This window comes from Bison bison, unplaced genomic scaffold (genome assembly GCF_000754665.1).
Source record: "Bison bison bison isolate TAMUID 2011002044 unplaced genomic scaffold, Bison_UMD1.0 scf7180017864331, whole genome shotgun sequence".
Taxonomy (NCBI): domain Eukaryota; kingdom Metazoa; phylum Chordata; class Mammalia; order Artiodactyla; family Bovidae; genus Bison; species Bison bison.
Window position 1 is genome coordinate 9359675 of NW_011494903.1, and position 16870 is coordinate 9376544.

The 16870-nt window shown below is 41.7% G+C and overlaps 1 protein-coding gene across 2 annotated transcripts in view; it reads right to left on the minus strand.

Annotated features, from left to right (window-relative positions):
- Nucleotides 1–16870, minus strand: part of NPR3 (natriuretic peptide receptor 3) — a 77664-nt gene that overhangs the window by 40269 nt on the left and 20525 nt on the right. For both annotated transcript variants that reach the window (XM_010853835.1, XM_010853834.1), the window contains exon 4: nucleotides 11573–11739. In XM_010853835.1, the coding sequence (XP_010852137.1) occupies nucleotides 11573–11739 (167 nt within the window). The remainder of the gene's footprint in view (nucleotides 1–11572; nucleotides 11740–16870) is intronic.

Genomic DNA, 16870 nt, shown 5'->3' on the forward strand with positions numbered 1-16870 from the left:
AGTTCTGTGGCCACTGCTGAGTTTTCCAAACTTGCTGGCATATTGAGTGCAGCACTTTCACAGCATCATGTTTAAGGACTTGAAATAGCTCAACTGGAATTCCATCACCTCCACTAGCTTTGTTTATAGTGATGCTTCCTAAGGCCCACTTAACTTCACATTCCAGGATGTCTGGCTCTAGGTGAGTGATCATACCATCGTGATTATCTGGGTCTTGAAGACCTTTTTTGTACAGTTCTTCTGTGTATTCTTGCCATCTCTTCTTAATATCTTCTGCTTCTATTAGGTCCATACCATTTCTGTCCTTTATCGAGCCCATCTTTGCATGAAGATGCCAACAAGAAGCACTGGTTAAAGAGCCAGAAAGGAGGGAAACCCAGGATAGTGCTCCCTCTCTCTTTGCCTTAGATAGACTCTCTGGCAGGGCGATGCTTCTTCCCTGCTTCTAGCTCTCATGAGCAGCCTTAACTCTGGAGTTCCTGGTAAAACTGTATTTTCTCTGAGCCTTCTAGCTCTAGATGCAGTAATGGCTCTTTGCTGTTGCCAATCGCTGGCTTGCCTTACTCTTCTATTTGGTGTCTTAGCTTTTCTTATACCTTAAAGTTAGCTTCTCCTACTAAATTCCTTCTGTTGAAATACCTTGTGTAGACTCTGTTTTCCTGACTGGATCCTAACTGATTCAACCAATGATACAGAGAAAGTACTAAATGCTTTTAGAAGTAGAGAAAAAGAAAATAGTATGAAAGAGATAAATAATCATAATGGTAATACCAAAAACTGGAAAAAAAATAGAGCAATGACCCCAAAATTTTTAGAGAAAATAATCTTCAAACTACAATTTTATATCCAGATGAGTAATCAATTAAATATAACAAAAAAAATATTTTCTGATTGCATGCAAGGTGTGAAAAGTTTTTCCACTCATACTCTCTTTGTCCTTCAAAACTAAGTTGAAATTCAACAAAGAAGGAGATGTGGTATCTAAGAAAAAGAAGGATCTGGTACAGGACAGAACTAAAGTTTGATATGAAAGAAAGCTGTTACTCTAAACTAGAGCAGGAAGACAATAGGAAAAAAAAAAGAAACATCACTTTCTAAAAATTTTGACTGAAGGAATGAGAATGAAATAGTGAGAATTACATGGAAGCAAATAAAAAACCAAGGAAATTACTAACTCCAGAAAAAACAAAAAGCTACATAGGAAAGGAAATATAATCATAGAATACTACATGATTCTGTTGTAAATACATACATATTTATATACACATATATGTATGTCATAATAATAAAAGTTCTATTTTTTAGTTTTTCTTCAGATTTTATTCTGTGACTATACCTTTAACTGAAAATTATGTCATAAAATATTGGTAAGATGGGTAGTATTGGTAGAGGAAGAGTGTATAAAGGAGTTAAATCTTTTTCCATTTTAGGAAATTGCAACATAATATCAAAAATTATAATATTAAAAACATCAATATAAATAAGCTAGTTTACTATAAAGGGAAACAGCAGGGACCAATAAAAACATTAAGAATTATGGCCTCCAAAGAATGGGTGTTAGGAGTGGAGTAGAGCAGAATGGGAGACTCATGTTTAAGAGTACTATGAATGTATTTTTAATTTAGTGTGGGTCGTTTTTCATTGTACGCAATCTAGAAATTCATGTATTATTTTGATTTAAACAACTACAACATCAAGGAAAGAGGGTGAGCTTCACCCAAGAGCAGAGCCAGCTGTTGAAGGGCCAGCCGCTGAATGGGTGTCGGAAGTGCCAAACACAATAGGAGCATGGGGCAAAGCCAAGAGCGGGATTTACAGGACCGGGGAGTCAGGGCAGCTGCCAGACGGGAAAAGATGTCTCCAGCACTGGCTCAGGCTAAACTGAGAAATAGTAGCTGGGACAAATTTAAGTCTCCCTCTTAAAGATGTGAAAACACTGGTAGGTGTAAAGACTAGACTGACTCCCTAGTACAGAATGAAAGTATGATTAAATGAATAGTATCTCTTCCTTCCATCTCAGGAATAAAACAAATGGTTTCAGAATAAGACTAAAAAATAGTAGGGCATTTAGGTGTTTCTTCACTTTCTTCTAAGGGAATGAGTTTTCAATGTAGCCCTGCTTACACTACACTGTAGACTATCCGTGTGAATAAACAGGGTTTGGGACAATAACAGGTCAAATGATATGCTGACTAACCCTGGTCTAATTCAATGATTCTCACCTTTTTGTGAGATTGATGCCATTAAAAGTCAGATGAAGGCTGCATATTTCTTGAGAGAAATATACACATGTGCACTTACATACAAAATTTTGTACATAATTATAAAGAGTTAATGCACCCTAAGTCATCTACGTAAAGAGGTCATGGAAAGTTGGATGAATTTGGAAGGAGCCTCCTACTAAAGAACTAAGTGAACCCACTCCACTGTGTTTGATTTCATTTCTCTTGAAACATGGATGTTTTCACACATGTGCCACATTTGGTCTACTAAAAGATAAATTGTCCAGACTTGTGTGAATGCCGTCAGTGTGTCAGAGTGCTGACACTGAAGTGAATGATGTTTAACGTCCGTGCTGGCACCAGAATTGCAGCCTCTGTAGGCTCCCAGAGCTCATGGATATTTATATCCTTGCTCAAGTATTTTTAGGTGACGAAGATCCCACCCAAGATGGGACCATTACATGGTCCAGGATCAAGTTCACAGCCATGCTCCCTGGGGTGCTCAATAAACAGCCTCTGATGACTTATAACATGACTGTTTACACTTCAGAAGAAAACATGCAAAATAAATCCCAGCAGATGGAGAGAAGACCAAGTCCTGATCAGACTTTGTCAAGTATGTGAAAGAGTAAAGAGACACTGATACCTTAAAAGTGTGTATTTGGGCAAGCGGGGTGCAGGGAAAGGAAGGAGGCGCTCCTGCCTGTGCTGCCTGCCAGGCTCACTTGTAGGGTCTGAGACACTTAATCTCTGGGTCATGGGTTTGCCCTCGTATTGGGCACATTGTTGTTAAAAAGGTCAGACTGATGTAGTGGAAAAAGAAAGTCACTGCACTGGGAGTCAGGGGACGCCACTAATCTTGGCTTGGCCACCACACAGCGCATTCTAAAACCAAATACCAGTGCTCTAGAATTGAAACCATTCGGTGGCAGAAGCCAAACAGCTCCATTAAGACACCCTTGAGTGAGAGCCACTGCACATGTGGGCAACCCAATAAAAACCACCAGAGAAGGCTAGACAGACAGTTGGCGAGCACTTGTCTGAGCCGCTGGAAGCTCTACTGATACTACAGGGCCTCTCCCATGGGACTTTACTGCTAACTTTAGATTTCTGATGCCCCCTCAGATGGCCTTCAGAATCCCCACTATAAAAACTAACCCCCCAGTACCATCTCCCACAGTAGGAGTGGATTTGAACTCCTGGCGCTATGCACCTGCTAAGGTCTAAGCACAGGACTCTGTCACCACCCAACAGTGCCGTACTGACTGCAATACAGTGGTTACATTTGGGAAAGCCACCTCCTCCCGGGCTTCCCTGGTGGCTCAGATGGTAAAGAATCTGCCTGCAATGTGGGAGACCTGGGTTCGATCCCTGGGTTGGGAAGATCCCCTGGAGGAGGGCATGGCAATCCACTTCAGTATGCCTGGAGAATCCCCATGGACAGAGGAGCCTGGCAGGCTATGGTCTACAGGGTCACAATCTATTCCGTATGTAGGCTCAGGTGGACACGACTGAGCGACAAAGCACACACACACACCTCACCTCCCAGGGCTTCAGTCTTGACCACTGTATAGGAGGGGGGCTGGGTCTGATGTCTTCCTGTTCAATAATAACTTATTGGCTGCTTCCTAAGTGTCAAGCATATAGTAAGGGGGAGGCAAGAGTAGACAGCTCTCATGGAACTTCCAGTGTGGTAGAGGAAGTCAGAAGTAATTTAAAAATCTCACACACAGGCATGTGGTTACAACCAGAGAGGTAGGCTATGATGTCAAGGAGCAGAGTGCATGAGTTAGTCTGGAGTATCAGGGAAAATGTCCTGAGAAAGTGTTACTTGAGTTAACATCTGAAGGATGAACAGGGGAGCTAAAGAGGACACTATATGCAGGAACCTCAGACACATGGGTTACACCGCTCTGGAATATAAAAAGCAAAAGGAAGGGAAATAATGGCTACCATCCACTGAATATTTACTTAGTGCCTGGCATTGTGTTCAATATATTTAAATATTTATATACAATGCTGAAATTCTTTTAACCTGTCAGTTAAAAATTATTATCTCCACTCTATAGTCAGAAACCTAAGGCACAGTTTCAGAAACATGCTCAAGATAAAAACAGTGAGAGGCAGATCAAGGTCTATGAAAAGGAAACTGGCACATTTAAACACTATACTGTCCCCCGGATATAATGGGCCCTATTAAAACATGATGCACTGACTAGATTAGGTTTTCACCAGATTCACTAGTAAAAGAACAAATATACTTTAAAAATACTACTGGGACTTCCCTGGCAGTCCAGGGGTTAAGAATCCACACTCCCAATGCAGAGGGCCCTGTTCAATCCCTGGTCAGGAAACTAGATCTCACTTGCCACAACTAAGAACCCACATGCCACAACCAGAGATCCCACATTCCACAACAAGGACCCAGTACGGCCAAAAAATAAATAAATAAATACTATTGTATCACCCACAGGGATGGTGGAGACAGTGTCATAAGATACAAGTGCTAACAACTAGACATGACAGTATACACAACACCCAAAGCCCCAACAACAGCCCAACCCTGGGCAATCTTATTTTCCATCATATCACACATATACCTACCCAACCACCCACCAGAGGTGAGCGAGACAGGAGCAGACTTTTGACCCAGAAAGGCTAGTTTACAGGCTGTCAATGGCCTGGAAAGCTCCACCCTGACAAACGTGTATAGGTTCAACTGCGATTATATTCTCCAAGATAAGAACCGGGAAATAGAAGAGTCCAAGACTTAATGTAGAGAGAGAGCAGAAATATTATTCCAAGTTGTTTGGAGATTATTAAAATTTAAAAACTCTAGTAATGAAGGAGGTCCAATGATACAAATTCCGATTATAAGATAAATCCATTCTGGAGATGTGATATACAACAAGATGACCATAGTCAACAATACTGTATTGTACATTAGAAAGTTGCTAAAAGAATAGTTTTTATAGTTTCCATCACAAGAAAAAATTTTGTAACTATCCCAGATGATGAGTGTTACCTAAACTTACTATGGTGATCATTTCTCAATATACATAAATATCAAATCCTTATGTTGTCCTTAGACTTATACTGTTATATGTCAATTATATCTCAGTACAACTGGGGTTCAGGGGGAAAACCCTGGTAACACAACTCACCACATTATAAGAGAATAAAGAAAAAATCTGATTACTTCAACAGATGTAGAAAAGGTATTTGATAAAATTTAATCACCTCAACCTACACAGGTGATTAAATTGCATAGAATTTATACCAACACATGCATATATACACACATAAGTACAAATAAAATTGAGAAAATTTGAGTCAAATCAGTGCCTTGTTATCAGTGTCAATACCCTGGTTGTGATGATGCATGAAATTTTCCAAAATGCTACCAATTGGGAAAACTATGGCACCCCACTCCAGTACTCTTGCCTGGAAAATCACATGGACGGAGGAGCCTGGTAGGCTGCAGTCCATGGGGTCGCGAAGAGTGGGACACGACTGAGCAACTTCACTTTCACATTTCACTTTCATGCATTGGAGAAGGAAATGGCAACCCACTCCAATGTTCTTGCCTAGAGAATCCCAGGGTTGGGGAGCCTGGTGGGCTGCCGTCTGTAGGGTCACACAGAGTCGGACACGACTGAAGCAACTTAGCAGCAGCAGCAGCAGCAGGCAATATATATAAGGAATATCTCTGTATTGCATCTTAAAACTACATGTAAATTTGCTCTTATCTCAATTAAAAAGTCACTTTAAAAAAAGAGAAAGCAAGAGTTGGAGATGGATGGAGGGAGAGAGAGAGAGAAGGAAAGAGAGAAAAAGAGGGGAGAAACAATCACATTGATAATAAAATTTGGTAAGTTTAAAACATATAATAATAATTTTATTTAAAATTTTTTATTTATTTTTAAAATAAAATTATTTATTTTAAAATTATAATAATAATTGTATTTTATTGCCACTCCATCCTTCCAATATTTAAATATAGCCTTATAAAATTTTTAAAGCTTCAAACTTTTGCATTTTGAGATCACAAGCCTTCCAAAGACGCCAACCACGTGCTAATATGACAACCACAATGCTAATATGCATGACATGGAGTCAAGGATATCCAACAGTTTATAATGCCTACAATGAAAATGTGTGTCTTGCCATAGAGAACAGAGATGTGTTTGCCAAGGGAGGGGTAGGGGAGTGGGACTGGGAGTTTGGGATAAGTAGATACGAACTATTATATATAGGCTGGATAAACAACAAGATCCTACTGTATAGCACAGGAAATTATAGTCAATATCTGTGGAACCTTAATCAAAAAGAATATGAAAATGAATGTATATATACATATATAACATATATATAACAGAATCACTATATATATAACATATATAACAGAATCACTTTGCTGTACATCAGAAATTAATAATATAACATTGCAAATAGTTATACTTGAAATAAAAAAATCTGTGTCCAGATCCTTCCCTTAATGTACATTACATGAATCTTAATGCTTTCTGTGCTATTTTTATTTCAATTATCCTAATAAAGGGCATCATTTTGCCAAAACAGAACTCACCAACAAATAAAAATAAAAGAGAACTTCCACTCTTTCCCCAAATCACACTTGAATGGTGATATGAGCAGATACGAAATGTGTTATATGCTCATTTTATTTTTTTCTTTTACTATTTATACACTATTTTGTACTTTGCTGTTATCATTTAATATATCATGCTGGTTTTTCCACCTGAGTACACAGAGATTTGTCCTTATTTTTCACAATTCCATCCTATCCCATTGCATGCATATGTTATAATTTATATAAATAGTCTCTTATTGATGGGCAATTAATTAGATTATTTCCAGTTTTCAGCCATAACAAATAATGCTGCAGTGAATACTCTGTACAATTGTAATGCCAGTGCTTATACTTCAGCACCTGCTTTATTGTTCCAAGTGCTTTACATAGCTAAACGATAAATCCCTAGATACAAATTTGCTAAGTATGTGCCTTTGAACTTTGAAAGATCTTGCCAAAACGTTATCCCTGGTACATTCTTCATTTTAAAGTTAAGAAGAAGGCAAGGACACCCACTACCATTACTTATATTCAATATTGCCTTGGGATCCTAGCCAGTATCCTTAAAGGTTTTTATTTAATTAATTTTACTTAATTTTAATTCAGAATACTTACGTAACTAAGTATGCTCTTAAGCATACTTAAAGGAAGAAGAATCAGAAAGAAACAAAACTGTTACCATTCACAGTTCAGGTGATTGCTTAGGAAATGCACAGTAAAAATTCAGAAGTAATCAAGAGAGTCCACCAAAGTTTCTGGGTTTGAGATCAATAGCCAGGACTGTAAAACTCATGACAAATGTCATGAACAGAAGTTCCAAGTAAGCAGATGAGACAACCCATTAGTACAAACAAGAGAAACAGACCCAGGAAAGAGCTGAGCCTTAAGATGAAGACCACCATGTCTTGCTAGTCTGCTCCGGCATCTCCTGCTGCAGGAGATCAAGCTCTAACCAATGTCAGGCCCCATAGCTCCCTCCTTCATGGTACCCACCACAACCACCTGTCTAAACTAACCCAACAAACATCTGCAATGACACTCAAGACAGCACAGCTAAAACACACATAATTAGAAAGACAAAGTCATTAGGAGGAGCTCCGATTTCTACTTTACATGATCATTTTTATCTATTTATAAGATCCAAGGTGGTCCAGTGGTTAAGACTTAGAGCTTCCAATGCATCAGGCATAGGTTGGATCCCTGGTCAGGGAAATAGGATCCCACATGTTGCATGGTGTGGCAAAACTAAATAAACACCAATGCTAAGTATCAAAAAATAAATAAAATGAAATCTGTTTTAATGATCCCACCATCAAAGAAAAGTAGTATTATAATCTACAACTACAAATAATCTCTAAAGCAGCAGTCTTTGATTGGAATGTATTCTGGATCTCTGTAGTAGGTACACCTTTCAGGAAGATCTTGCCCAGACTACCATTAAAATAGAGACCTGGGTTCAATCCCTGAGTTAGGAAGATCCGCTGAAGAAGAGAACGGCTACCCATTCCAGTATTCTGGCCTGGCAGAATTCCACGGACTGTATAGTCCATGGGGTCATAAAGAGTCGGACATGACTGAGCAACTTTCACTTCACCATTAAAATAAGATTTAATATGTTGAACACAAGATAACTAATGATCAAGAAGATATACCTGGTGGAGCAGTGGAATGCCAACTGTCACCTGCTGAATATCATCAGTGTTGGCCAACCTATACTGAAATATTTGAACTTCAACAACTTCAGGAAGAAGACAAAATTTGTCATTAGACAAGATGACACCATTTTTGAGTTTTTAATATGAAGCAGAAAATTAATATGAATTTAGTAAAGCAAAATAGCCTATAATGGCATATGTAAAAGACTCAGATGCTTTCAATATTGGCACAGACCACCTCTGGCAGAACTACTAAAGGAGTCATGATGGCCTTTGTGCCCTTCCATGCTCCTGGGGCAAAGGATTCCGACGATGACAAACGATCATGCTGCCGCTGCTGCTAAGTCGCTTCAGTCATGTCTGACTCTGTGCGACCCCATAGACAGCATCCCACCAGGCTCCCCCGTCCCTGGGATTCTCCAGGCAAGAACACTGGAGTGGGTTGCCATTTCCTTCTCCAATGCATGAAAGTGAAACATGAAAGTGAAGTCGCTCAGTCGTGTCCCACTCTTATCGACCCCATGGACTGCAGCCTATAAGTTTCTATAAAAAACTTGGGATCTATTACAGAGTGCTAAGTCGCTTCAAGGAGATCCAACCAGTCCATTCCAAAGGAGATCAGCCCTGGGATTTCTTTGGAAGGAATGATGCTAAAGCTGAAACTCCAGTACTTTGGCCACCTCATGCCAAGAGTTGACTCATTGGAAAAGACTCTGATGCTGGGAGGGATTAGAGGCAGGAGGAGAAGGGGACGACAGAGGATGAGATAGCTGGATGGCATCACTGACTCGATGGACATGAGTCTGAGTGAACTCCAGGAGTTGGTGATGGACAGGGAGGCCTGGCGTGCTGCGATTCATGGGGTTGCAAAGAGTCGGACACGACTGAGCGACTGAACTGAACTGAACTGAACTGAAGTCGCTTCAGTCATGTCTGACTCTTTCCGACCCTATAGACTACAGCCCACCAGGCTCCTCTGTCCATGAGGATTCTCCAAGCAAGAATACTGAAGTGGGTTGCTATGCCCTTCTCCAGGAGATCTTCCCAAACCAGGGATGGAACCCAGGTCTCCCTCATTGCATGCAGATTCTTTACCATCTGAGCCACAAGGGAAGCCCGGGAGGTGAGGTGGCTTTCCCAAATGTAACTACCGTATTGCAGTCAGTACAGCAAAGGATTTTCCCAACCCAGGGATGGAACCCAAGTCTCCTGCATCTCCTGCATTGCAGGCAGATTCTTTACCCACTGAGCCACCTGGGAAGCCCCCTCTCTATTACAGAAACCCTACTTCTTTCATAATTCAGACCATGATGTCCAATATGGTAGCCACTGGTCAAGCACTTTAGCTGAATTAAGATATTCTGTGCATTGGAGAAGGCAATGGCAACCCACTCCAGTGTTCTTGCCTGGAGAATTCCAGGGATGGTGGAGCCTGGTGGGCTGCGGTCTACGGGGTCACTCAGAGTCGGACAAGACTGAAGCGACTTAGCAGCAGCAGTAAGGGTAAAATGGGCTTTCCAGGTGGTGCTAGTGGTAAAGAACCTGCCTGCCAGTGCACAAGATAAAGATGCAAGTTCAATCCCTGAGTCTGGAAAATCCCCTGGAGGATGCCATGGCAACCCACTCAAGTACTCTTGCCTGAAGAATCCCATGGACAGAAGAGCCTGGTGGGCTACAGTCCAAAGCGTTGTAAAGAGTCAGACATGACTGAAATAATTTAGCATGCAAGGGCAAAATACATATTGGACTTCATATAAGAAAAAATATATACAATCTCAATCATAATTTACACTGATTAAATGTTGAAATATTTTTATATCTAAGTGAAATAAAATGTATTATTAAAATTAATTTCACCTGATTTTAACTTTTTCACATGTGACTACCAAAAAATTTTTAATTACACTTGTGGTTCACATTACATATCTAGAAGACAGTGCTGATCTAGAAAATCAAAAGATATTTTAAGTGATGTGTTATATACATGTATATATATGGCATTTAAGACATTAATATCTGTTTATAAGACCCTTTGTATGTCACTGGATAGCAAATTCCTACAAAGACAAGTATGATCTTATAACAATAGTACAAAAGAGGCACCATTCATTGGGTTCCAACTTTTTGACCAGATAGTACTAAAGACTCATTGGAAAAGACTCTGATGCTGGGAGGGATTGGGGGCAGGAGGAGAAGGGGACGACAGACGATGAGATGGCTGGATGGCATCACTGACTCGATGGAAGTAAGTCTCAGTGAACTCGGGGAGTTGGTGCTGGACAGGGAGGCCTCGCGTGCTGCGATTCATGGGGTCGCAAAGAGTTGGACACGACTGAGCGACTGATCTGATCTGATCTGATCTGACTAAAGATTTCAGCTAGATTATCTATGGTCCTCCCACCCTCGTCTAAATGAGGAAGACTAAGGAATTTGCCCTGGATCACACAGTGAGAAGTCCTGCTGCTTAATCCTGAGCCTGGCCTCTGAGCTCCTGACTCCAGTCGGAGTTAGAAGACGCATCTTGGAAGATGCTGAGTAGCAACCACACTCATGAAGTGGGATGCTCTGGAGTACTTCAGTAGGAAACAGCCCGCAGCGGAAAGAGGCAATAACAGGGCCACAAGCGAGGGAAGCAGATGGGCCACGAAGCTAAGACAGAGGGCCTAAAGAAGGAGCCTTCTAAAATCCAAAATACCTTCCTCCACCAAGCTTTGGAAAAGTTAGGCATGCCAAACTTTGGCAATCCTTCATCTGTCTTCTCTCCCAACATGCTGCTAGCAGAAGAGGTGAGGGAAGTCTCCAGACCTCTGCTTAGCATGACCACAAGCACCCACAGAAAGCAACTTCTCTTCCTGCAGCAGCTGGAAAAGTTTAAGTGAAGGGTGGGGTGATGGGGGCGAAATGGGGAGGAGAGAGGAAAGTTGGCCAGGAAACACACACACACATACACACACACACACACACACACACAGAGCAACAGTGACATTCAGACCTGAACCTAGGAATCTTTGAATGATTCAGAACGGGATGCTTTATCACATCTGATTTAATTCGACGACTGTTTTGAGGATACTGAAGGTCTAGGCTTCTAATCAAACACTTACGTAATCTTCCTCACTGAGCCCTTGCTTCTCAACAGAACTTTTCACCTCCATGGAAAACTTCTCAAACTCAGGTTTCACTGTCCTCAGTAGAGTGATTGTTTGGAGGGATGAGTATGCTTGCTTAGCTTCAAAGTCGTGTTTGTCTCCTCTCTTCCACGAGCCATCTCCTACGGGAGAAGTAAAAATATTTATAATTCCAAGCCAGTCACCACAAAGGGGCCATTCTCCCTTTTCTACCACGATATGCTTCTGTGTTTCTTTTGGCGGCTGGGGCAGGAGGTATTGTCACAGTTTTGCACTTGGGTGTAAAGTGACAAAGTCAAGATCATCAAGGGAGAAGAAGGCCTCTGGACACGTGTTCCTTTGAAATGTGAGACAGAGAAAAGCACTGTTAGATTCATTGCCTTATAATAACCATGTAACTGGAATTTTAGGCCCTCAAGAATTACAGCACTGCAGGAGTAAGAAGTAGGTTTATCCCTTTCCATTCACACTTATTTTTTAAGGAGATCAAACCAGTCAATCCTAAATGAAATCAACCCTGAATATTCATTGGAAGGATTGATGCTGAAGCTGAAGCTCCAATACTTTGGCCACCTGCTGCAAAGAGCTGACTCATTGGAAAAGACCCTGATGCTGGGAAAGATTGAGGGCAGAAGGAAAAGGGGATGAGAGGGGAAAAGATGGTTAGATAGCATTATGGACTCAATGGACATTAATCTGAGGAAACTCCACAAAACAGTGAAGGACAGAGAAGCCTGGAGTGCCGCAATCCATGGGGTCACAAAGCGTTGGACACGACTTAGTGACTGAACAACAAATTCACTTATTATTAAATACATAATAATCATACCTAATTATTGAATACCTAATTATTCAATACCTAAAATCAACTATGAAGGTCAACCAAGTTGTTAACATGCTACAATAAACCCGATGCTATGTAGATGTGGAAGGCAAGGATGGCTACATATGAAAATGAATTTATAAAGTATTATAAAATTGGTACTAAAAGAAAAAGAGATTTGAGATTATTGAACTATTTCTCAAATCTCTTCAGGATGAAAAGTAGCTTAGGTGAACTTGAAAATGTATCTCTTTAGTGCTGGCAACATCATAAAGATTATTTATTAGACAAGTTCATCAGTGCATCAGCAGTAACAAAATAAAAATTGCTAGCATTTATTGAGCATATATATATTATAATAATAATAAAAGCCTCATTATTGAACACTTTAAGGTATAAACTCATTTAACCCTCTCAAGATTGTGTGACTGTGGGTACAATTTCAGTTCAGTTCAGTTGCTCAATCATGCCCAACTCTTTGCAACCCCATGGGCTGCAGCACACCAGGCTTCCCTGTCCATCACCAACTCCTGGAGCTTGCTCAAACTCATGTGCATCAAGTCGGTGATGCCATCCAACCATCTCATCCTCTGTCATCCCCTCTCCTCCTGCCTTCAATCTTTCCCAGCATCAGGGTCTTTTACAACGAATAAGTTTTTCACATCAGGTGGCCAAAGTCTTGGAGTTTCAGCTTTAGCATCATTCCTTCCAATGGAGATTCAGGATTGATTTCCTTTAGGATGGACTGGTTTAATTGCCTTGCAATCCAAGGGATTCTCAACAGTCTTCTCCAACACCACAGCTCAAAAGCATCAATTTTTCAGTGCTCAACTTTCTTTATGACCCAACTGTCACATCCATACATGACTACTGGAAAAAAACATAGCTTTGACTAGATGGACCTTTGTTGGCAAAGTAGTGTTTCTGCTTTTTAATAGCTGTCTAGGTTGGTCATATTAATTTTACAGATTTTGGGATACAATTTCACAGAAAATTGGGTATAGTTATCTTCTCTATTTTACAGATAGGGGCTTCTCTGGTGACTCAGACAGTAAAGAATCTGCCTGCAATGCAGGAGACCTGGGTTCAATCCGTAGGTTGTGAAGAATCCCTAGAGGAGGGCATGGAAGCCCACCCCAGCATTCTTGGAAACCAAGGCATTCAGAAACCTGCTGTTTCATGGCTCTCCCTTTCACAAAAGCAAAGGCGAATTACATGGATAAGAATCATTCTTCTTCTCTTTATCAGCACAGGGTAGCAAGTGGCACATGGAAACCACACAGAGCATAGAGGAAGAGGTAACCGGCTGCAGTGAAGGAAGTTTCATGCCAGGAAGAGACATCCACCTGGCCTGAAATGTGTGAATAGGATTTTAATAAGATGAGAAGAGGATGGAAAGGCATGCTTGGCAGGACCTACAATGGCACGGGCAAAGGTGCAAATGTGTATAACATTCAGTGGGCAGCTGGGAACCTCAGTCTGGAGCAGGAGAAAAGACAGGGACAAAGAATTCGTTTGTGGAGACCTCTCTTTAGTCATAATCCTAATAATAGCAACCATTTATTAATTGCTTACTATGTGCCAGGGAGCTGTTAAAAGATAAATAAGATAGAGCCAAGGACAGAATTCATTAAGGGCTAGATCCGTTCGCAATAAGCACAAGATTAAATTTCAGGCCACCAAACAAAACTCGATGAAGTTGTCCTCCTTCTTCTCCCGGACAAAACCTCCTGAACACTGATGAGGCTACAGCTACGCCAGTGCTCAGAGAGCGGGTGAGCTGTGTGTCACTGTCTTTGGCCAGGCCAGGGTCAACCCTGCTGTGTGCTCAAGACACAGACAACATGGCCTTTTGTCAAGGGGCCAAATTTCATTTGCTAGAAAGACCCCAAATTCTAAGAACATCCAGAAGATCTTCAGCCCATGAAGGAATCCATTTCTTCTAGTGTAATCCATGTTTATTGATTCATTTTGAATTGACTCAAGGTATGAAGAGTCAGCAGGAATGATGCTTCTTGGGCAGAGTCAGTGTTTCTCAGCTTTGGGTATGAGTCCTCTCCAAGGGCACAAGAAAGGAAATAACCTATAACGTATTCTGTTGCATAATTAGAAAATACACATAGAACCGGAAATAGCAACTATCTCAGTTACAATGATAATATGGAGAAAAGCATTTTTTTATTTTGAAAGAAGCGAAATTTGGTACAATACAGCTGTCTACCACAATCTTGTTTTCTAGAAAAAAAAGAATGGAAATAAAAATGACTAATAAATGTAAGCCAAATTAAACAGGTATATAGTCACAAGCAAAACTGATACTATGACTTCCTGCTTTGAGCGAGTCTCTTGTTGCATTACATCAGTAACCTTTCCCATACGGAGCCATTGAAAGCTAGGAAAGCGGAGGTCAGCTTGGCGTGATGCCCCATCAGTGGGGACAAATTTAATTCAACAGACAACTGGGTGCCTCTGGAGATTTACGAGCGGAACAGAAGAATGACATGATTAGACTCATGCCTAGGGAAATAGCAGTGGATTAGACTGGGGAGACACTGAGGGTTCAGAGCCACAGTAATCCAGGCAAGAGGTTACAAGAGGTTACATGTGCGAAGTCACAGCTCCCCACCCAAAAAAAAAATTGTACATGGGTCTCCGGGTGGTTCAAATCACAGGCAAGTTTTCTTTTCCTTTCGTGTTTTTCTGAATTTAGCAAATTTTCAGCAGCATGTGCTTTTAGAATCATTAAAAGAGGGCGAGCCCTTGAGAATGAATGCAGAGGGCTGTGCAAGAGGAATGTGAAGACTCCACAAGAGTGAGGGAGTGAACGACAGCCGAGAAGGATGCGCGTCACCGGTGATGCCAGAGAGGAAAGGCCAACGGCTGTCAGAGGAAACAGCAGAGCCAGAGGGAGGGGAAAGGGTTAGTGGATGTGGAAATGATAGTGATTTCAGTTAGGGTCACGGTCAATTCAAGGTGACTGACTGCAGAACACCCACGTGGCAGCACCAGGCTGCGGCTGGAAAGAGTGGTCTGAAGCCAGCAAGAAGAATGAGGGCTAGAGAAAGTGCTGGAGGTCATGTCCACAGGTCTTACACTCAGAACTCAAGAGGAGAGGGCGGAGGGTGAACATAAACCCTTTGGGGGTGCTGTTTTAATGGGCACAGGAGTGAGAGGAGCTAACAGAAAGCCAGAAGAATGCTGTGCCACCAAGGCTAAAAAACAACAGGGATTCCAGAAAGAAATGGACAGAAGCAATAGGGCAAGAACTAGAGCTGACCTCATATACCAGCCACAGGCCACATGTGTGACTATTTACACTTCAATTAACCAAGATTAAATTAAATTAAAATTTCAGTTCCTCAGTCACACTGGCCACATTTTCAATGTACAATGATCATATGTGGCCATAACTCCTGTACTGGGCAACACAGAATAGCATCCACCAGCATCACAGAAGGTTCCACTGGCCAGCACTGCTTTAGAGCCACGTAAGCGTGGTCTGCGGTAAGGCGGATGGCTTTGGCGGTGAGGGTGTCAGTGGTGACCCAGCACTCTCAGAGGAGTGATGGGTCTATTGTCTTACTCCTACAGTCATCCTGAACAAGGGATTAAGAAGAGAAGAAAGAAGGCAGCTAATGAGAGGGTAGGCAGAGAAGGTGACTCTGGTAGATTTCTCAGGAATAAAGAAAAGTGCATTTGCTTTATTTGGTTTGGTTTTAAACATTGTGGAGGTCCAAGCTCGCATTTGGGCTTCCCAACTGGCGCTAGTGGTAAAGAATCTGCCTGCCAATGAAGGAGGCATGAGATGCAGATTTGATCCCTGGGTCAAGAAGATCCCCTCAAGGAGGGCATGGCAACCGACTCCAGTACTCTTGTCTGGAGAAGTCTATGGACAGAGCAGCCTGGTGGGTCACAGTCCATGGGGTTGCAAGGAGTCAGACATGACTGAAGCAACTTAACATGCATGCATGCAAGCTTGCATTTTGTGTGAGAAGGGTACAGAGTATTTGTGAAAGAGGAAATATCTTGCTCAGCACCAAGCCCTAGACTTGGCAATCCTGTGGCCAGGTAGCTGGCTCAGGCTGGTGGTACCCACACTGGGATAACCATGTCATCCTGTAGTTCTCCAAACTTACCAAAGACTCAGCACATAGTAAGCCTTTGGTAAATGTGGGCTGAGTGACAAGCTGAGACATCACAGACCACATTCAAGAAATGACACCTGGAGTACAACCAGGATGGCTGCAGAACACTGTGGCTCCTGACCTCTGGCAGCCATTTAAGTGAGAGAAAAGCATCAGCCTCCTTGCCTAAGCCACTCTCTCCAAATGTTACATGCTTGCCTTGACCTTCGCTGGTCCAGTTCCTCCCACCAGTGATAACAGCACCACTTACTGAGCGAAGCCGTTGTGAACGGCTTTGCCTAGAGCATTTCATTCTTTAATCCTCAT